The sequence below is a fragment of the Ranitomeya imitator genome, chromosome 5 (genome assembly GCF_032444005.1).
Source record: "Ranitomeya imitator isolate aRanImi1 chromosome 5, aRanImi1.pri, whole genome shotgun sequence".
Classification (NCBI taxonomy): domain Eukaryota; kingdom Metazoa; phylum Chordata; class Amphibia; order Anura; family Dendrobatidae; genus Ranitomeya; species Ranitomeya imitator.
The window spans coordinates 477,220,783-477,242,687 of NC_091286.1; the positions used below are offsets into that span (position 1 = coordinate 477,220,783).

At 46.2% G+C, this 21,905-nt stretch overlaps 1 protein-coding gene across 2 annotated transcripts in view; it reads left to right on the top strand.

Moving 5' to 3' along the window:
• The window catches only part of LRRC34 (leucine rich repeat containing 34), a 56,444-nt gene extending 36,203 nt beyond the window's left edge, over positions 1-20,241 (top strand). For both annotated transcript variants that reach the window (XM_069727364.1, XM_069727363.1), the window contains exons 7-11: positions 9,623-9,718; positions 10,502-10,656; positions 12,874-13,029; positions 14,897-15,023; positions 19,959-20,241. In XM_069727364.1, the coding sequence (XP_069583465.1) occupies positions 9,623-9,718; positions 10,502-10,656; positions 12,874-13,029; positions 14,897-15,023; positions 19,959-20,159 (735 nt within the window). In that variant the 3' untranslated portion in view covers positions 20,160-20,241. The remainder of the gene's footprint in view (positions 1-9,622; positions 9,719-10,501; positions 10,657-12,873; positions 13,030-14,896; positions 15,024-19,958) is intronic.
• Positions 20,242-21,905: the final 1,664 nt, after the last annotated feature.

Sequence of the window (21,905 nt, forward strand, 5' to 3'; positions counted from 1 at the left end):
TTCTCTTGCGCCAGGAGACCCTGCATTGAGTAATGTCAATGCGTTTTTCCTGGCGCTCGGATTGCTTTACGATGAGCCTAATTCAGTGGATCAGGCTGAGAAAAATTTGCTGGCTTTGTGCCAGGGTCAGGATGATATAGAAGTGTATTGTACAGAAATTTAGGAAGTGGTCAGTACTTACTCTGTGGAATGAATCTGCGCTGGCAGCTTTGTTCAGAAAGGGTCTCTCTGAGGCTCTTAAGGATGTCATGGTGGGTTTTCCTATGCCTGCTGGTTTGAATGAGTCTATGTCTTTGGCCATTCAGATCGGTCGACGCTTGCGCGAGCGTAAATCTGTGCACCATTTGGCGGTATTGTCTAAGATTAAACCTGAGCCTATGCAGTGCGATAGGACTATGACCAGAGTTGAACGGCAAGAACACAGACGTCTGAATGGTCTGTGTTTCTACTGTGGTGATTCCACTCATGCTATTTCTGATTGTCCTAAGCTCACTAAGCGGTTCGATAGGTCTTCCGTCATTGGTACTGTACAATCCAAATTCCTTCTGTCCATTACCTTGATATGCTCTTTGTCATCGTATTCTGTCATGGCGTTTGTGGATTCAGGCGCTGCCCTGAATCTGATGGATTTGGATTATGCTAAACGTTGTGGGTTTTTCTTGGAGCCTTTGCGGTGTCCTATTCCGTTGAGAGGAATTGATGCTACACCTTTGGCCAAGAATAAACCTCAGTACTGGACCCAGCTGACCATGTGCATGGCTCCTGCACATCAGGAAGTTATTCGCTTTCTGGTGCTACATAATCTGCATGATGTGGTCGTGTTGGGGTTGCCATGGCTGCAAACCCATAATCCAGTATTGGATTGGAACTCTATGTCGGTGTCCAGCTGGGGTTGTCAGGGGGTACATGGTGATGTTCCATTTTTGTCTATTTCGTCATCCACTCCTTCTGAGGTCCCAGAGTTCTTGTCTGATTATCAGGATGTATTTGATGAGCCCAAGTCCGATGCCCTACCTCCGCATAGGGATTGTGATTGTGCTATCAATTTGATTCCTGGTAGTAAATTCCCTAAAGGTCGATTATTTAATTTATCCGTGCCTGAACACGCCGCTATGCGCAGTTATGTGAAGGAATCCCTGGAGAAGGGACATATTCGCCCATCGTCATCACCACTGGGAGCAGGGTTCTTTTTTGTAGCCAAGAAGGATGGCTCGCTGAGACCATGTATTGATTACCGCCTTCTTAATAAGATCACTGTTAAATTTCAGTATCCCTTGCCATTGTTATCTGACTTGTTTGCTCGGATTAAGGGGGCTAGTTGGTTCACTAAGATAGATCTTCGTGGTGCGTATAATCTGGTGAGAATCAGGCAAGGAGATGAATGGAAAACTGCATTTAATACGCCCGAGGGTCATTTTGAGTATCTAGTGATGCCGTTCGGACTTGCCAATGCTCCATCTGTGTTTCAGTCTTTTATGCATGACATCTTCCGTGAGTATCTGGATAAATTCTTGATTGTTTACTTGGATGACATTTTGATCTTCTCAGATGATTGGGACTCTCATGTGAAGCAGGTCAGAATGGTTTTCCAGGTCCTGCATGCTAATTCTTTGTTTGTGAAGGGATCAAAGTGTCTCTTCGGTGTGCAGAAAGTTTCATTTTTGGGGTTCATCTTTTCCCCTTCTACTATCGAGATGGATCCGGTTAAGGTCCAAGCCATCCAGGATTGGACTCAGCCGACATCTCTGAAAAGTCTGCAAAAATTCCTGGGCTTTGCTAATTTTTATCGTCGCTTCATCTGTAATTTTTCTAGCATTGCCAAACCATTGACTGATTTGACCAAGAAGGGTGCTGATTTGGTTAATTGGTCTTCTGCTGCTGTGGAAGCTTTTCAGGAGTTGAAGCATCGTTTTTGTTCTGCCCCTGTGTTGTGTCAACCAGATGTTTCTCTTCCGTTCCAGGTCGAGGTTGATGCTTCTGAAATTGGAGCAGGGGCGGTTTTGTCACAGAGAGGTTCTGGTTGCTCAGTGTTGAAACCATGTGCTTTCTTTTCCAGGAAGTTTTCGGCTGCTGAGCGTAATTATGATGTGGGCAACCGAGAGTTGCTGGCCATGAAGTGGGCATTCGAGGAATGGCGTCATTGGCTTGAAGGAGCTAAGCATCGCGTGGTGGTATTGACTGATCATAAGAACCTTACTTATCTTGAGTCTGCCAAGCGCTTGAATCCTAGACAGGCCCGTTGGTCGTTATTTTTTGCCCGCTTCGATTTTGTGATTTCGTACCTTCCGGGCTCTAAAAATGTGAAGGCGGATGCTCTGTCTAGGAGTTTTGTGCCCGACTCTCCGGGTTCATCTGAGCCGGCGAGTATCCTCAAGGAAGGAGTCATTGTGTCTGCCATCTCCCCTGATTTGCGGCGAGTGTTGCAAAAATTTCAGGTGAATAAACCTGATCGTTGTCCGGCGGAGAAACTGTTTGTCCCTGATAGGTGGACTACTAAAGTTATCTCTGAACTTCATTGTTCGGTGTTGGTTGGTCATCCTGGAATATTTGGTACCAGAGAGTTAGTGGCTAGATCCTTCTGGTGGCCATCTCTGTCACGGGATGTACGTACTTTTGTGCAGTCCTGTGGGATTTGTGCTAGGGCTAAGCCCTGCTGTTCACGTGCCAGTGGGTTGCTTTTGCCCTTGCCGGTCCCAAAGAGGCCTTGGACACATATTTCGATGGATTTCATTTCTGACCTTCCCGTTTCTCAAAAGATGTCAGTCATTTGGGTGGTCTGTGATCGCTTTTCTAAAATGGTCCATCTGGTGCCCTTGGTTAAATTGCCTTCCTCCTCTGATTTGGTGCCTTTGTTCTTCCAGCATGTGGTTCGTTTGCATGGCATTCCTGAGAATATTGTTTCTGACAGAGGTTCCCAGTTTGTTTCGAGGTTTTGGCGAGCCTTTTGTGGTAGGATGGGTATTGACCTGTCTTTTTCCTCGGCTTTCCATCCTCAGACTAATGGCCAGACCGAACGAACCAATCAGACCTTGGAGACATATCTGAGATGTTTTGTTTCTGCAGACCAGGATGATTGGGTGTCCTTTTTGCCGTTGGCTGAGTTCGCCCTTAATAATCGGGCCAGCTCGGCTACCTTGGTCTCTCCATTTTTCTGCAATTCTGGGTTCCATCCTCGTTTCTCTTCAGGACAGGTTGAGTCTTCGGACTGTCCTGGTGTGGATTCTGTGGTGGACAGGTTGCAGCAGATCTGGACTCAGGTAGTGGACAATTTGACCTTGTCCCAGGAGAAGGCTCAACTTTTCTCTAATCGCAGACGCCGTGTGGGTCCCCGACTTCGTGTTGGGGATCTGGTTTGGTTATCTTCTCGTCATATTCCTATGAAGGTTTCCTCTCCTAAATTTAAACCTCGTTTTATTGGTCCGTATAGGATTTCTGAGATTCTCAATCCAGTGTCTTTTCGTCTGACCCTCCCAGACTCCTTTTCCATACATAATGTATTCCATAGGTCGTTGTTGTGGAGATACGTGGCACCTATGGTTCCATCTGTTGAGCCTCCTGCCCCGATTTTGGTGGAGGGGGAATTGGAGTATATTGTGGAGAAAATTTTGGATTCTCGTGTTTCTAGACGGAAACTCCAGTATCTGGTTAAATGGAAGGGTTATGCTCAGGAAGATAATTCCTGGGTTTTTGCCTCTGATGTCCATGCTCCAGATCTTGTTCGTGCCTTTCATGTGGCTCATCCTGGTCGGCCTGGGGGCTCTGGTGAGGGTTCGGTGAGCCCTCCTCAAGGGGGGGGTACTGTTGTGAATTCTGTGGCTGAATTCACTCCTGTGGTCACAAGTGGTACTGCAGCTTCTGAGCTTCCTCCCTCAGGTGTTCTGGTGAGCTCGTTGGCTGCTTTGTTATTTAACTCCACCTGATTCTGTCTTCCTTGCTCCTTGTCAATGTTCCAGTGTTGGACCTGAGCTTCTGGATCTTTCCTGTGGCCTGCTGCTCTGCTTAGATAAGTGCTTCTTTGCTTTTGTTGCTACTTTTTCTGTCCAGCTTGTCTATTCGTTTTTGCTGGAAGCTCTGAGACGCAAAGGGTGCACCGCCGTGCCGTTAGTTCGGCACGGTGGGTCTTTTTGCCCCCTTTGCGTGGTTTTTTGCTTTAGGGTTTTTTGTAGACTGCAAAGTTCTCTTTGCTATCCTCGCTCTATCTAGAATATCGGGCCTCACTTTGCTGAATCTATTTCATCCCTACGTTTGTCTTTTCATCTTGCTAACAGTCATTATATGTGGGGGGCTGCCTTTTCCTTTGGGGTATTTCTCTGAGGCAAGTCAGGCTTGTTTTTCTATCTTCAGGCTAGTCAGCTCCTCAGGCTGTGCCGAGTTGCATAGGTAGTGACAGGCGCAATCCACAGCTGCCTTTAGTTGTGTTTAGGATAGGTTCAGGTATTGCGGTCTACAGAGATTCCACGTCTCAGAGCTCGTTCTATTGTTTTTGGGTTATTGTCAGATCACTGTATGTGCTCTGATTGCTGACACACTGTGTCACTGGATTGCCTACATAACAGGGGAGGCAGGATGGGTGCAGCACATGACAGGATGGGGACGCAGGATGGGTGCAGCACATGGCAGGATGGGGACGCAGGATGGGTGCAGCACATACCAGGATGGGGACGCAGGATGGGGACGCAGGATGGGGACACAGGATGGGTGCAGCACATACCAGGATGGGGACGCAGGATGGGTGCAGCACATGACAGGATGGGGCGCAGGATGGGTGCAGCACATGACAGGATGGGGACGCAGGATGGGTGCAGCACATGACAGGATGGGGACGCAGGATGGGTGCAGCACATGGCAGGATGGGGACGCAGGATGGGGACGCAGGATGGGTGCAGCACATACCAGGATGGGGACGCAGGATGGGTGCAGCACATGACAGGATGGGGCGCAGGATGGGTGCAGCACATGACAGGATGGGGGCGCAGGATGGGTGCAGCACATGACAGGATGGGGACACAGGATGGGGACGCAGGATGGGTGCAGCACATGACAGGATGGGGGCGCAGGATGGGTGCAGCACATGACAGGATGGGGACGCAGGATGGGAGCAGCACATGACAGGATGGGGACGCAGGATGGGTGCAGCACATGACAGGATGGGGACGCAGGATGGGTGCAGCACATACCAGGATGGGGACGCAGGATGGGTGCAGCACATGACAGGATGGGGGCGCAGGATGGGTGCAGCACATGAAAGGATGGGGACGCAGGATGGGTGCAGCACATGACAGGATGGGGACGCAGGATGAGTGCAGCACATGACAGGATGGGGACGCAGGATGGGGACGTAGGATGGGTGCAGCACATACCAGGATGGGGACGCAGGATGGGTGCAGCACATGACAGGATGGGGGCGCAGGATGGGTGCAGCACATGACAGGATGGGGGCGCAGGATGGGTGCAGCACATGACAGGATGGGGACGCAGGATGGGGACGCAGGATGGGTGCAGCACATGACAGGATGGGGACGCAGGATGGGTGCAGCACATGACAGGATGGGGACGCAGGATGGGGACGCAGGATGGGTGCAGCACATACCAGGATGGGGACACAGGATGGGTGCAGCACATGACAGGATGGGGACGCAGGATGGGTGCAGCACATGACAGGATGGGGACGCAGGATGGGGACGCAGGATGGGTGCAGCACATACCAGGATGGGGACGCAGGATGGGTGCAGCACATGACAGGATGGGGACGCAGGATGGGTGCAGCACATGACAGGATGGGGACGCAGGATGGGTGCAGCACATGACAGGATGGGGGCGCAGGATGGGTGCAGCACATGACAGGATGGGGACGCAGGATGGGGACGCAGGATGGGTGCAGCACATACCAGGATGGGGACGCAGGATGGGTGCAGCACATGACAGGATGGGGACACAGGATGGGGACGCAGGATGGGTGCAGCACATGACAGGATGGGGGCGCAGGATGGGTGCAGCACATGACAGGATGGGGACGCAGGATGGGTGCAGCACATGACAGGATGGGGACGCAGGATGGGTGCAGCACATGACAGGATGGGGACGCAGGATGGGTGCAGCACATACCAGGATGGGGACGCAGGATGGGTGCAGCACATGACAGGATGGGGGCGCAGGATGGGTGCAGCACATGAAAGGATGGGGACGCAGGATGGGTGCAGCACATGACAGGATGGGGACGCAGGATGAGTGCAGCACATGACAGGATGGGGACGCAGGATGGGGACGTAGGATGGGTGCAGCACATACCAGGATGGGGACGCAGGATGGGTGCAGCACATGACAGGATGGGGGCGCAGGATGGGTGCAGCACATGACAGGATGGGGGCGCAGGATGGGTGCAGCACATGACAGGATGGGGACGCAGGATGGGGACGCAGGATGGGTGCAGCACATGACAGGATGGGGACGCAGGATGGGTGTAGCACATGACAGGATGGGGACGCAGGATGGGGACGCAGGATGGGTGCAGCACATACCAGGATGGGGACACAGGATGGGTGCAGCACATGACAGGATGGGGACGCAGGATGGGTGCAGCACATGACAGGATGGGGACGCAGGATGGGGACGCAGGATGGGTGCAGCACATACCAGGATGGGGACGCAGGATGGGTGCAGCACATGACAGGATGGGGACGCAGGATGGGTGCAGCACATGACAGGATGGGGACGCAGGATGGGTGCAGCACATGACAGGATGGGGGCGCAGGATGGGTGCAGCACATGACAGGATGGGGACGCAGGATGGGGACGCAGGATGGGTGCAGCACATGACAGGATGGGGGTGCAGGATGGGTGCAGCACATGACAGGATGGGGACGCAGGATGGGTGCAGCACATGACAGGATGGGGACGCAGGATGGGTGCAGCACATGACAGGATGGGGACGCAGGATGGGTGCAGCACATGACAGGATGGGGCGTAGGATGGAGCAGCACATGACAGGATGGGGACGCAGGATGGGTGCAGCACATGACAGGATGGGGGCGCAGGATGGGTGCAGCACATGACAGGATGGGGGCGCAGGATGGGTGCAGCACATGACAGGATGGGGACGCAGGATGGGTGCAGCACATGACAGGATGGGGGCGCAGGATGGGTGCAGCACATGACAGGATGGGGACGCAGGATGGGGACGCAGGATGGGTGCAGCACATGACAGGATGGGGGCACAGGATGGGTGCAGCACATGACAGGATGGGGACGCAGGATGGGGACGCAAGATGGGTGCAGCACATGACAGGATGGGGACGCAGGATGGGTGCAGCACATGACAGGATGGGGATGCAGGATGGGGACGCAGGATGGGTGCAGCACATACTAGGATGGGGACGCAGGATGGGTGCAGCACATGACAGGATGGGGACGCAGGATGGGTGCAGCACATGACAGGATGGGGACGCAGGATGGGTGCAGCACATGACAGGATGGGGACGCAGGATGGGTGCAGCACATGACAGGATGGGGATGCCGGATGTAGCAGCACATGACAGGATGGGGACGCAGGATGGGTGCAGCACATGACAGGATGGGGACACAGGATGGGTGCAGCACATGACAGGATGGGGACGCAGGATGGAGCAGCACATACCAGGATGGAGACCATATACCAATATAAATGCTCGCCACCCGGGTGTAGAACGGGTTCAATAGCTAGTACATTATATCCTTTTCAGCAGTGAATAAGCTAAAATGTATGGGCTGCTGAAGGGACCTGAGAGGAGCCCATACATTCTAGCACATTCACTACTGAGACATCTAGAATGTATGGGCTGTAGTCAGGACCTGCAAGGAGCCAAACCATTCTAGTTACAACCATGTCACCTGACCAGAAGTCCAGGGAGGGTGGAGGGAGTACTCGGAGCTGCGCAGCCGTCAAGGTAAAAGATGGCTGTGCACACAGCTCAGAGAAGCTCCCGGCCCTGGCGCTGACATGTGCGCCTGGGGGAGCGGGTTGGGGGGCATTTGCCTCCCTCCCACCCGACACAGCCCACCCCTGCATGCAGTATCTCCATATAGTATCCGCTTGAGAAGTACCTTGTGTAGACACCCTTAAAGGGACACTGTCACCTGAATTTGGAGGGAACAATCTTCAGCCATGGAGGCGGGGTTTTTGGATGTTTGATTCACCCTTTCCTTACCCGCCGGCTGCATGCTGGCTGCAATATTGGATTGAAGTTCATTCTCTGTCCTCCATAGTACACGCCTGCACAATCTTGCCTTGCGCAGGCGTGTACTATGGAGGACAGAGAATGAACTTCAATCCAATATTGCAGCCAGCATGCAGCCAGCGGGTAAGGAAAGGGTGAATCAAACACCCAAAAACCCCGCCTCCATGGCTGAAGATTGTTCCCTCCAAATTCAGGTGACAGTGTCCCTTTAAAGAGGTTTTCCTTTTTTATTTTTTTGCCCTAAGGCATAGTATGTGACAAAATCGGCCTCTACGCCGCTGCTCTGGTCTTTTGTGATTTGGGATACAGCGGTGACACCACGACTATAGTATGACTTGGCATGACTGCTGAGCTCAATCATTGGCTGCTAGGCTCAAGTGCTGTAGTTATGACATGACCGCTGCCACCCTGTCAAGACCATAGTCAGTGGCGGTAAGGCTGAATATGTTATTTTTCCACATCCTCTCACTGTCTACAGTATGTAAAATACTTCCTTGCTGGATCTTGTAATTCTCCAATATGAGAATTCTGACCTATGTTTATGGGGTTGGCTACTACTTTTTTATGGATAGCCTGTCCATAGGCCAAAAATATTTTGATCGTGGGGTGCAAAACTAGGAAAACACTAGGAAAATGAACATTAGGAAAAACCAACGTTAAAAAAGTTGATCACTACTTTTTTTTTTTTATATATATGGCCAATCCTAAGGGTATCTGATTTTTGGGAGTGCAACACCTGATACCTCTGTCGATCAGTTTTGCCAGAAGGAACTTCTTGATCCTGCTGGAACACAAGCAGCTCTGTCATTTCTGTAGTGGCCACGGCTGGCTACTATAGTTACACCTCCATTCATTTGAATAGGGCGTAGATCTGCAGTACTCGGCCACTGCCAATATAGACACCACAGTACTCTTGTGTTCCGGCAGGATCAAGTACTTCCACCGGCGCCAGTGACAGCTGATCGGTGTCAGATATTGCACTTCCACAGATCAGATATCCTTAGGATAGGTCATAAATTAAAAAAAAAAATAGTGGTCAACTTCATTAAGGTTGGTTTCCCTAATGTCTTAGTGCTTTTTTCTTTTTATAGAAAAACATATGAACGTGTATGATTTTAAAGACTATGAATCGGAGAAGTACAGATATATGCAGACATGCTCAACCTCAGTATGCCTTTGATGTCATAGTGAGACATACAGAAGTTCTTTCTCATGAATTCATAACAGATGCTTGCCATGCAACGCTTATACCTCTTTAAAATTAAACCATAGGGAACTCTTATGCTGTCAGCTTTCTAGCAATATGTTTAGTTGCATCCACAAAAGTATTAACATGTGCTGTAAAACTTTTCATGTTGGCATACTCTTTAATTGTAAAATTCATGACTTTTTTTCATTTATCTTTACAGGGTATACAAAGCTTGATAGCATTCGCCACAGTCCTAAAGCACAACAATTCGATAAAATCAATAACTCTAAACCGTCCGTTATTTTATGTTTTACAGGTAGGTTCTCAGAGTAAACTCTTTTAGGGTATGTGCAGATGAAGTCTTTGAAGCACCGGTGGATCAATTGGGCGTTTCCTAGGCGAAGCCACTTCTGGAAGAAAACAATGTTTTTTTTTCTGAAGCAGCATCACTGGCGGTTTTGTCATCGTTTTTGCTATGCCGCTGTTGTCTTCCTACTGGAAGCTGCATTAAGAATGAGCATTCTGCATCTTGTAACCGGTTCATGGTTGTCGAACCCTGAAGTGGTTAAAAGAAGTAACAAATGACTGAATATGCGCACAGCAATGTTGTTTTTATATTGCTGTGCATTATATTCATTTTTTGCTGTGCTTTTTTAAGCGTATTTCAGATAGAATCCGCCTGAAAAAGACGTGTTGTACATATCCATAAAGGGGTTTTCCATCTTTCGTTTTTTTTTGTCCAAAGGCTTGACATGTGACAAAATCATCCTTACCCCCTGCCTCTCCTCAAGCACTGCCTCTGTCGCTGCGTTGTTGACAAAGCTGCTGCAGTGACGTCATGACTTGGCATGGCGGCTGAGCCCGGTGATTGGCTGCCAGCCTCATGTGCTGCAGTCTGGATGTGTCGCCCTGTCATCAAAGACGAGACACAGCAGCAGAGAGGCAGTGCTGGAGTGCCAGAGGTAAGGAAGGTTGATAATTTTTTTTTCCACATACCATGTGTTTAGACCGCTCTGCAGAAAATTAAAAATGGAAAACCCCTTAAAAGGAACTTCATTGTACATTATAACAGCATACTTCGATTTTTTATTTTTTTTAGGAGGATACTACCATTCATATGGCTCTGATGTTAAAGGTGAACAATACTCTGCAGGAGATCCATCTGTCAAAACATGAGATGACAGATACTGGAGTTGAGCGTCTTTGTGAAGCCTTACGCGAAAACAAAACCCTTAGATACCTAGATCTAAGCTGGTAAGGTGTACTCCAGCATTGTCCGGTGGTGTAAATGCGTGCTCCATGTCTAGGTACTACGATTAGACAGCGTGGACACACATTGCAGTTGAACTGTATTATTTTGCTGTGGTTGTCACAGTATCACCATATCTACTATATAATTGTCTAAGGGTCACTTCCGTCTTTCTGTCTGTCCTTCTGTCTGTCACGGATATTCATTGATTGCGGCCTCTGTCTGTCATGGAATCCAAGTCGCTGATTGGTCTTGGCAAAACGCCCACGACCAGTGCCACGACCAATCAGCGACGGGCGCAGTCCGGCAGCAACATGGCCGCTCCTTCCTCCCAGCAGTCAGTGCCCGCTCCGTACACCCCTCCAGTCAGCGCTTACACAGGGTTAATGGCAGCGCTAATGGACCGCGTTATGCAGCGATGTAACACACTCCATTAACGCTGCTATTAACCCTGTGTAACCAATTTTTTTACTATTGAGCCTCAATAGTAAAAAGATCTAATGTTAAAAATAATAACAAAAATAAAAAATCATCATATACTCACATTCTGGCGCCTTTCCCTCTCCTCACGATGGTCCGGTGACCACTCCATGCAAGCAGCAGGTTCCGGTGGCAAGGATGGTATGCGACAAGGACCTGCCATGACGTCACGGTCATGTGACCGTGACGTCATCACAGGTCCTGCGCCCATACCAACCCTGGGACCGGAAGCTGCCGCGTGCACCGCACACAGGGCCCGGACTTCAACGGAGGGTGAGTATATGTCTATTTTTTATTTTAAGTCTGTATACTACATGGCTCTGTGCTGTATACTCCGTCGCTGTGCAATATACTACGTGGCTGGGCAATATACGTGACTGGGCAATATACTACGTGGCTGGGCAATATACTACGTGGCTGGGCAATATACTACGTGGCTGGGCAATATACTACGTGTCTGTGCTATATACTACGTGGACATGCATATTCTAGAATACCCGATGCGTTAGAATCGGGCCACTATCTAGTTTAGTGATAATCACAGCTAAAAGTGCAATACAACCATAAAGTAGAAAATGGCTTTACTAGCAGACTGTGTAAGTCCTGTTTCTTTACTCACCTACAGAGACATATACTCGTTCCCTTTAGACACACATGCACATATGGAGCACATTTTTCAGCATTTGATCAGAATGATAACCAATGTAAGTTCCCAACAGCTCAAAATCCAATCAAGTAAACTTTGCAGATTCCTTGAAAAGCATAGAATAAAAGTGGATTCCCTACAGAGTGGGTCCCCTGTTTAGTATACTCATGTTTGTCTTTGAAGGACCTGTCCTGTCCTGCATCTCACAGATATCACATGGATTTGAAAGGTTCTGTGTAATGCTTTCTCCTGTGTTGGCGATGCAAGAAAATTTTACACTTACTGCCATGGTTCCCCACCAGTAACAGCTGATCACAGGGGGTCTTTCCTGTAGCACTCTGAGATCAGCTTACAGTGAAGGGACCTTTCTGATGACTAGGAATTGTCAGTAGTTGAGAACCCCTTTAAAGGGAACCTGTCACCCCCCAAATGGAAGGTGAGCTAAGCCCACCAGCATCAGGGGCTTATCTACAGCATTCTGTAATGCTGAAGATAAGCCCCCGATGTATCCTGAAAGATGAGAATAACAGGTTAGATTATACTCACCCAGGGGCGGTCCCGCTGCGGTCCGGTCCGATAGGTGTCGCGGTCCGGGGCCTCCCATCTTCATAGGATGACGTCCTCTTCTTGTCTTCACGCTGTGACTCCGGCGCAGGCGTACGTTGTCTGCCCTGTTGAGGGCCAAGCAAAGTACTGCAGTGCGCAGGTGCTGGGCCTCTCTGACCTTTCCTGGCACCTGCGTGCTGCAGTACTTTGCTCTGCCCTCAACAGGGCCAACAAAGTACGCCTACGCCGGAGCTGCGGTGTGAAGACAAGAAGAGGACATGATCGTAAGAAGATGGGAGGCCCCGGACCGCGACGCCCACCGCAGCGGGAACGCCCCTGGGTGAGTATAATCTAACTTCTTTTTTTTCTCATCTTTTACGATACATCGGGGGCTTATCTACAGCATTCCAGAATGCTGTAGATAAGCCCCTGATGCCGGTGGGCTTAGCTCACCTTCCATTTTGGGGGTGACAGGTTCCCGTTAAGTGCACTGACTTGTGAGTAGACCTGAAGTAAACTTAACAATTATGCATATGTTTTACCTTTCCAGCAATAAAATAACCCGTGATGGCATCAAATGTTTGGCAGAACTACTTAAGAAAAACACAACACTGGAGATCTTAGACCTGACCTCAAACAGGATGGAGGATGAAGGTGCTTTCTACCTTGCTGAAGCCATTCAGTTAAACGATTGTAGCCTCAAAGCGTTAGTATTGCATTTCACTTTTAATGTCAGTATATGTAATTCTAAAAATATATTGTGTTTTTTTTCTGCTGTGGAGAGTTTCCTGGAATGTGCACAGAATAGAGGACTTCAAATGAGATGGGCCCCTTTAAGTGAAAGTTGATAATGGTGATATATGGACATGGTCATCTGCGGAATCCCTGCTGTGGTCTGCCAAAATAGACTATTGCCACTTGGAGATGTTGTGAAGTTGAGGGAAGAGGGGAAAGGTCATTGGAGCTTATGGAAGCGCTATGCACGGCGACATTCCAAAGAGAATCCAGTATATAAGCACCTGGTCAGGGCAGCATACCCTCAAAGTCATACAGTCCTCTACTGCTGCAGATACAACTAGGTAGAGCTAGAGGATCTATGTATAGCACTGAAGAGATTGGCAGAAGCGTTCCTGGAGTGAGAAAGGTGATGTGGGAGACAGCATCGGAACACTTGGCTGGGGAAGGATACCACATAAATGCTGTGGTGATGTCCAGCCTCATAGAGAAAAGAAGCTGCTGGTAACCTCAGCCAAGAAGCAGAATTGCTGAAGAAGTGCCTGCCATGTTCTCTCCAAGATTATTCTTGTAAACTGAAAGGGAGAAAATACAGATTAGATATTAGAAAAAACTTTTTGACAGTGAGGGTGATCAATGAGTGGAACAGGCTGCCACGAGAGGTGGTGAGTTCTCCTTCAATGGAAGTCTTCAAATAGAGGCGGAACAGACATCTGTCAGAGGTGGTTTAGCATTGAGCAGGAGGGTGGACACAATAACCCTTGAGGTCCCTTCCAACTCTAAACATTCTATGAGTCTATGTAAACCATAAAAAAACGCTACCCCTCACAACTTGTTCACTGCTGATTGAATTAGGCTGAGGCTGTAAGTGAAGTGATGCCCCCCCCCCCCACATGCACTAGATAATGACTGGTTGAGTCCTGTTGGTAGGTTAGTTTGTATCAAGGTCACATGCATAATATCCTCTGAAAGTGTGGGGTGTCCTGGACAACGCTGGTTGATTACACAAACTTCTTCATGATAGAAGGTTGCAGGTGGTGAGACTTCGTCCTGTAGGTTGCTTATTATGAGGTGGGTTGACAGGTTAATTCCTGCATGATGTTGATATTAAGGCCTTAATAGAAATGTCTATCCATACTCACAGCTAATATCTTAATAAAGCCAGTGAAACCCAAAGTGGTTGGTCAACGACAGAGGTTTGTATTGATAGAATGTATTAACCAGTCTTTCAACTAGTAAGCTTATGGTGCATTTAGATCTGCCGATTTCAGCCCGTCAGTACGCCATTAACAAGCTCTGATCAACTATACGTAGGTCACTTGATGCTCAATCATTGAGCTGTATAAAAGGCCAGTAAACAGTTGTGGGGGGGCAGAATGATCATTATTATAGCATAAATGATCTGATTACCTTGATCACCAGCATATTTACTTTGTGGGTAATTAGGGTGATCATTCCCAATGTTGTCCCTAGTTCTTGCCTGTGTTAAACCCCATGGGGGTGGTTATCATCGAACCTCTAACTCTACCTTTTGTCAGGTCAACTTTACATAACTTTCATGCAGATGAACTTATTTTTGTGACAAGGGATTCTTGTTTTTTTGTGTGCATGTTAATCTACTAACTCGTGTCTAGGACTTCCTACATAGTGTGTAAGGATAGGTGGGAGAAAATCATGGCCAACTAATTATTTGGGAGTCACAACAACCAATCAGAGAAGTGATCTGAGTGTAGCCAGATAGGTAATCACTGCGGCATATCAATGTAGATTGATACAATGTGGGATATAGGTATGGTCTTGAATCCTTTTTATGATAGTATCTTTATTTTAACCACTAGGTTAGCAATTGTCAGTAACAATATCACAGGCGAAGGTCTGAAGGCTTTGGCAGCTGCAATTAAACTAAACAAAGGACTAGAATACATCTACATTTGGGGGAATGTACTTGATGAAGATGCCTGTCAGGTATGTACATACTACAGTATTACACTTTATTATCTTGGGCTTCTTTTAATACTTCTGTTATCATTGAACCGTGAACCTTTAGACTAACACTTTTTTGTAAACTTTTGCTGGATCTCATCAGTGGCTGTAATTTCTTGCTTTAATACTTGACGCATCTTTATTACTTTACTTTTTACTTTTACTATTTACTTTTATTACTTTATTCCTTTATTCCTAATGGAAACAATAACAGGTAGCTTAGATTAATTCCTGAAGTCAAAAGAGAGGTGCATACCCATAGAAACTAAGATCCATACTAGCTAAAGAGCTTTAACAATAGTTGTCACTTAGCCACCAGGGTAATTGCTAGGACTTCATCCTCTGGGCTCCCAATGGATTACTAGAACAGGGGTCCCATGTGTGTGTGAATGCAGCTGTAGTGTAATCAATCCATTCACTGTCTACAGAGGTGGTGGTCATGAATGAACACTATCGCTTCCATAGATATGGAAAGAGGACCTAAGTGATTATACATTTATCCCATGTGTGATGTTGTTTGTGGGATAACCCCTATAAAGTGATTGCCCCTGTACAAACCTTGCCCTTATACACTATTATAGGGCACTCTCACACGTCCAGATAATTCCGGTACCGGAACAATCGGTACCGGAATTATTCGTGTCCGTGTGCCGGTGCGTTTCTGTGGCACAACAGTATGGCACACGTGTGCCCACTGGGTACCACACGCACCGTGCAGGAGACAGCGCTAACGTTTAGCGCTGTCCCCTGCATCTGGTGCTGAAGCCGCGATTCATATCTTCCCTGCAGCAGCGTTTGCTGTAGAGAAGATATGAATAATCGTGTTTAAAATAAATATCCATGGGAGGTGGAGCCGCATATTCATGATTGTAATGGGCGGCCCCACGTGACCGCTCATACAGTAGAAGGTGCGGCCAGGACAGGAAGCAGCGCCAGCGAGGGAGCCGGGTGAGTATTTTAATAACAGCGGGGGGGGCGCACAGGAGGTGGGGTCATGGATCTTTATTTTAAACACGATTATTCATATCTTCTCTACAGCAAACGCTGCTGCAGGGAAGATATGAATCGTGGCTTCAGCACCAGTGGGGGGGGACAGCGCTTACAGTAGCGCTGTCTCCTGCACGGCACACGGACTACGTCCGTGTGCAGTACGTGTTTTACATGGACCGATTGACTTTAATGGGTCCGTGTAATCCATGCGCTCCCACGAACACTGACATGTCTCCGTGTTTGGCACACGGAGACACGGTCCGCAAAAAATCAATGACATCTGCACAGATGCATTGATTTCACTGTGTCTACGTGTGTCAGTGGCTCCGGTACGTGAGGAAACTGTCACCTCACGTACCGGAGCCACTGACGTGTGAAACCGGCCTTAGGGGGTCAGAGACTTAGTGATTGCGCAGCCCTTACGCTACTAGCACAACAGGCGCTTTCCTTTTTAATAAGAGGCTGCCCATTTGGGACAACACAATAATTGTAACCAAGACTAAACTTATATTGTATTTGCTAGGAAGTTGCGGAAAATGTAAATTCTTCTGTCCATACAAGAGACTGTATAATGTAAATTTGCTTCTGACATGGAGATGTGCTACACAGGTTGGAATAGTTCTAGTTTAGATCTACTGTGGTCTCAGAAAAATACATGTGGGGCCACATAGAGGTAGGTCATTTCAATGGTGATAACCGTTACAGTATTCATGAATCTCACAGCAGAAATTATAACAATTGCACAAATGTAAACTGACATGTGGATTTTCCCCCAGTGTGGCATATCAGTGACATCAGAAGCTAATTCAAATGTGACAACGAATATCACCGCCCATCCTGTACATGGTGCCACAAAAGTGCCAATATCTCTGTAAACATCTGTCAGTAATGTTCAAGGCACTCTATTTTAGCTTTACAGATAGTCTTAACGACAATTTACACCTTACAGTATTGATTTTCACGATAGTGCTTGAATGTGAATATGTTGAGGGGCGTACATAGAAATCACAGGAATTCACAGAAAAAGTCCTAATTGGGCCCCCCTCTCCCAACACCCATAAGAAAAATATTCAGCAGCGTATACAGAATCATACCTACCAACTTTTAAAAATATGGAGGAGAACATGTAATGCAGCATGTACAGTTGTGCTCAAATGTTTACATACCTCGGCAGAATTTTAGCTTTCTCGGCTTTTTTTCAGAGAATATGAATGATAACACCAAAACTTTTTCTCCACTCATGGTTAGTGGTTGGGGAAGCCATTTATTGTCAAACTATTGTGTTTTCTCTTTCTAAATCATATTGACAACCCAAAACATCCAAATGACCCTGATCGAAAGTTCACATACCCTGGTGATTGGTGAATTTGGCCCGATAACATGCACAGAAATTGACACAAATGGGTTTGAATGGCTACTAAAAGTAACATCCTCACCTGTGGCCTGTTAGCTTTTATGCACACACACTGATTACAAGCAGAGGGAGTTTTATGCACACACACTGATTACAAGCAGAGGGAGTTTCTGGGATCAAACAGACTCTTGCATCTTTCATCCAGCCACCGATCTTTCTGGATTGTGAGTCATGGGGAAAGCAAAAGAATTGTCAACAGATCTACAGGAAAAGATAGTTGAACTGTATAAAACAGGGAAGGAATACAAAAAGATATCCAAGGAATTAATAATGCCAGTCAGCAGCGTTCAAACTGTGATTAACAAATGGAAAATCAGGGGCTCTGTAAAAACAAAACCACGATCAGGTAGACCAACAAAAATGTCATCCACAACTGACAGGAAAATTGTTTGGGATACAAAGAAAAACCCACAAATAACAATGAAATACAGGACTCTCTGAAAACTAGCGGTGTGGCTGTTTCAAGATGCACGATAAGGAGGCACTTGAAGAAAAATGGGTTGCATGGTCGAGTCACCAAAAGAAAGCCATTACTGGGCACATGTCACAAAAGTATCTCACCTACAATACGTAAAACAGCACAGAGACAAGCCTCAAAACTTCTGGAACAAGGTAATTTGGAGTGATGAGCCAAAATTGAACTTTTTGGCTACAACCATAAACGTTACATTTGGAGAGAGGTCAACAAGGCCTATGATGAAAGGAACACCATTCCTACTGTAAAGCACAGAGGTGGATCGCTGATGTTTTGAGGATGTGTGAGCTACAAAGGCACAGAAATTTTGGTTAAATTGAAGGAAAGATCAATGCAGCACGTTATCAGCAAATACTGGAGGCAAATTTGCACTCATCAGCCCGGAAGCTGCGCATAGGACGTGCTTGGACGTTCCAACATGACAATGATCCAAAACACAAGGCCAAGTCAACCTGTCATTGGCTACAGCAGAACAAAGTGAAGGTTCTGGAGTGGCCATCTCAGTCTCCTGAACTCAATATCATTGAGCCACTCGGGAGATCTTACAGTTCATGCTAGACAGCCCAGGAATTTACAGGAACTGGAGGCTTTTTGTAAAGAAGAGTTGGCAGCTTTACCATCTGAGAAAATAAAGAACCTCATTCACAACTAACACAAAAGACTTCAATCTGTCATTGATGTTAGAGGGGGCAATACATGGTATTAAGAAATGGGAGATGTGAACTTTTGATCAGGGTCACTTGGATGTTTTGGGTTGTCATTATAATTTAGAAAGAGAAAACACAGTAGTTTGACAATAAATGACTTCACCCAACCACTAACCATGAGTGGAGAAAAAGTTTTAGTGTTATATTCATATTCTCTGAAAAAAGGCCAAAAAAGCAAAAATCCTGCCAGGGTATGTAAACTTTTGAGCACAACTGTAAACAATAATTATGCCTCTACTGTAGCTCCTTGGTGTTCCCACCCAGTACAATTCTCCTTTCATGACCTTAGAGTATGATTCCCATGACAAATAATATATTACCTCCAAAGTGAATTATCCCACACAATTTCCCCCACAGTACTCCCCATACACAAAGTCATATGCCCTCAAAATTTCCCCACATTATGATTCTTATACAATAAGCTTGTCAAAGTATGATGTTCCCACAGTGACCCTCAGCACATTATAATGCCTCCTACAGTCCCCCAACACAGTGAAATACCACCATAGCAAGATGCCCTTAAAGTGTCCCCTTCAGTATGTTACCATAGTTTTCTCATATACAGCATCATGGCCTCCATACACGGTATGATGGCCCCAACAAGCCCCCAAACACAGTTTCATGGCCTACACACGTACTTAAAAAAAAAGTAAAAACCTAATCACCTAGCCTCGTTTTCTCAATGTAGTTCTCCACTCTATGCAGGGTGCGGACTTAGGTACCGCACAACAGGTGTGACCATGTGACATCATTACACCTGCTGCACTGAACAGACACTTGGGCTGCATGTTGGAAGAGTTTCTGCATTCTGGGGATGAAGATACCATTAAAATTTTGATGCCAGGCGGCGGTGGAGCACATTGCCTCCTAGCGGTTGCATGGTATGTCATTAAGGGCGGTAGGTCTCTGGATAAATAGTCCAAACAGTATTCGGCACCATACAACTGGACAACTTGTATATATACCAGTCCTACCTTTTTATGAGCATAGACAGTGTAAGTGTAGGACTAACGGTGGTGCGCAGCTCATTAAACAATTTACTGTGCAGAGAAATAAAAAAAAGTAGTCCTTTATTCCATTCACTGGGACATGCAGGGCAGGGAGAGTGGTGGGGTGGACAACGGATGTTTCATGTTGGTATAACGCTACTAGTTCTGGAAAAACGGCCGTTGTCCACCACTCTCCCTTTACTCCCTCCTCACCGCACCCATGTCCCAGTAAAAGGAATCAAGGACAACTTTTTTTTTTAAAGGAATGGTGAGTGCCGCTTTTTTAGGTCTCTGGACATGTTGTTTGCCTTAAGAACCCTAGTAATGTGTGTACCATTTCAGGCATTTTCAGAGCTTCTCTTGACTGGTCGCTTGGATGCCTCCTCAACAGATGTACGGCCATATGTGGTTGATGGTCGTGTCTACCTTGCAGAACTCTTTCATGGTCTAAAGAAGCATTATTACTGGACTCCAACATATGGAATTTCAAATGATCCTTTAAACAACTCTAGTCTCACAATAATGAATAATCATACTTTCTAAAGTCAAATCTATTTTGAATACATGCAATTTTGATACTTTTGACCATATTAAAACTGGAATAAAATACTTCTTGAGTTCCTTTTGTAGTTTACTACTCTATTTACTTGGAAATGTATTAAAATTGATGTGCACTATTGGACAAACCCTTTTTTAAAATTAGAATTAAAAAAAAAAAAAAATTAAAAAAAGGAAAGGCCCCAAACCAGCACCATTCCTCTGCTTGGCACTTCTCTGACAGAACTGTGAAGGCGGCAGCTTTTGAAACGTAAGATTTTAATCAATATCTCACTGAACACAAGAACAATTTCCAAAATGTTGACAATTTCATAGAACATTTTGTAACCTATAATATATTTAGGTTACCGTAATAATATAACTTTCATTAAAAAAATATCAGTTTAACTCAAATTAGTTGATACAAAAATGAATACACTCCACCTAAAAAACTATTACATCCAGCATTTTGTGTGACCTTCACGTTTTCTAGGTAACATTGCAACACCTTTTTCCATTTTTCAAGAATAAGCTATTTTAGGGCTGGATGGAGAGTGATGCTCAAATTTGTCTCTTCAGAATTCAACATAGGTTCTCGATTGGTTTCATATCAGGAGACATACTTGACCACTGAATCCCTTTTATCCTGTTCTCCTTCGGAAATGCAGCAGGTAATTCAGATGCGTTTTGCATATTTTTCAGCATAGCGTTTTGCATATTTTTCAGCATGGCCGCTGGAAAAATTATAAGGAGGCTTTTTTATGCCTGGGCTTTAGGAGAGGCTTTCTTCATGGATGACATCCATGCATGCTATTCCTCTGCAGTGTACGGCATAGTGTGTCACAGGAAACACTCACTCCGTTTTGGCTTTCGACTTCTTTAGTTTATTTCAGTGAACTTGCCTTTCGATTTTCTTCAACTATTCTCATCAGAATATGCTCCTGTTTAGGTGTTAACTTCTGTGGTTATCTCTATGAGATGGCTGGACTGCAGTTCCATGTTTGGTAATTTTTTTAATGGCTGCAGTTCCATGTTTGTTAATTTTTTTACTACAGTAAATTACTACAATATTCTGACTGATACGTAAAGCTTTTGTGATATTATAGCCTTCACCTTTCCTGTGTAAAGAAATTATTTCTTCCTCAGGTCTTGTGACATTTCTCTTCCTTGTGGTGCCATTGATGACAGCATGAAATAGGAAGGGGCCTTCTTTGTTACATAACACTTTTTTATAGCCAATTGTTTTCTGGACACCTGATGAATGAATAACTAGACTGAACTGTGGCTGAATTCTTATTAATTAGTATTTTGTAGTCTAAACTTTAGATTTGCTTTTAAGACTTTCAATGGGGTGCACTCATTTTTGCAACACGACCTTGAATTTATTTGTTTGGAAAATTTCTTTTTTGATAGTGCAAAATAACAAATCCTGTTTGCAATCAATGACCCACATTTGTGGGAGTATTTCACTGTATGGTATCGCATAGAAAATGTTGCTTCTGAAAGGAAATAAAAGGTTTTCTGACAAATTGTTAGGGTGTACTCATTTATGCTGAGCACTGTATGTAAATGAAGGCATGGTGCATGTACATAACACTGAGCGCTCTCCAGTGTCTACCAGATAAGTCAACTGGCATGTGCCATTACCTGTGCAAGAAAGTATCACATATACAAATATGAATTCCAAGGTGTATTTTAGGCCAACTTACCGTATGTCTAGTGTACATCACACAAGGACACACAGACTGTATG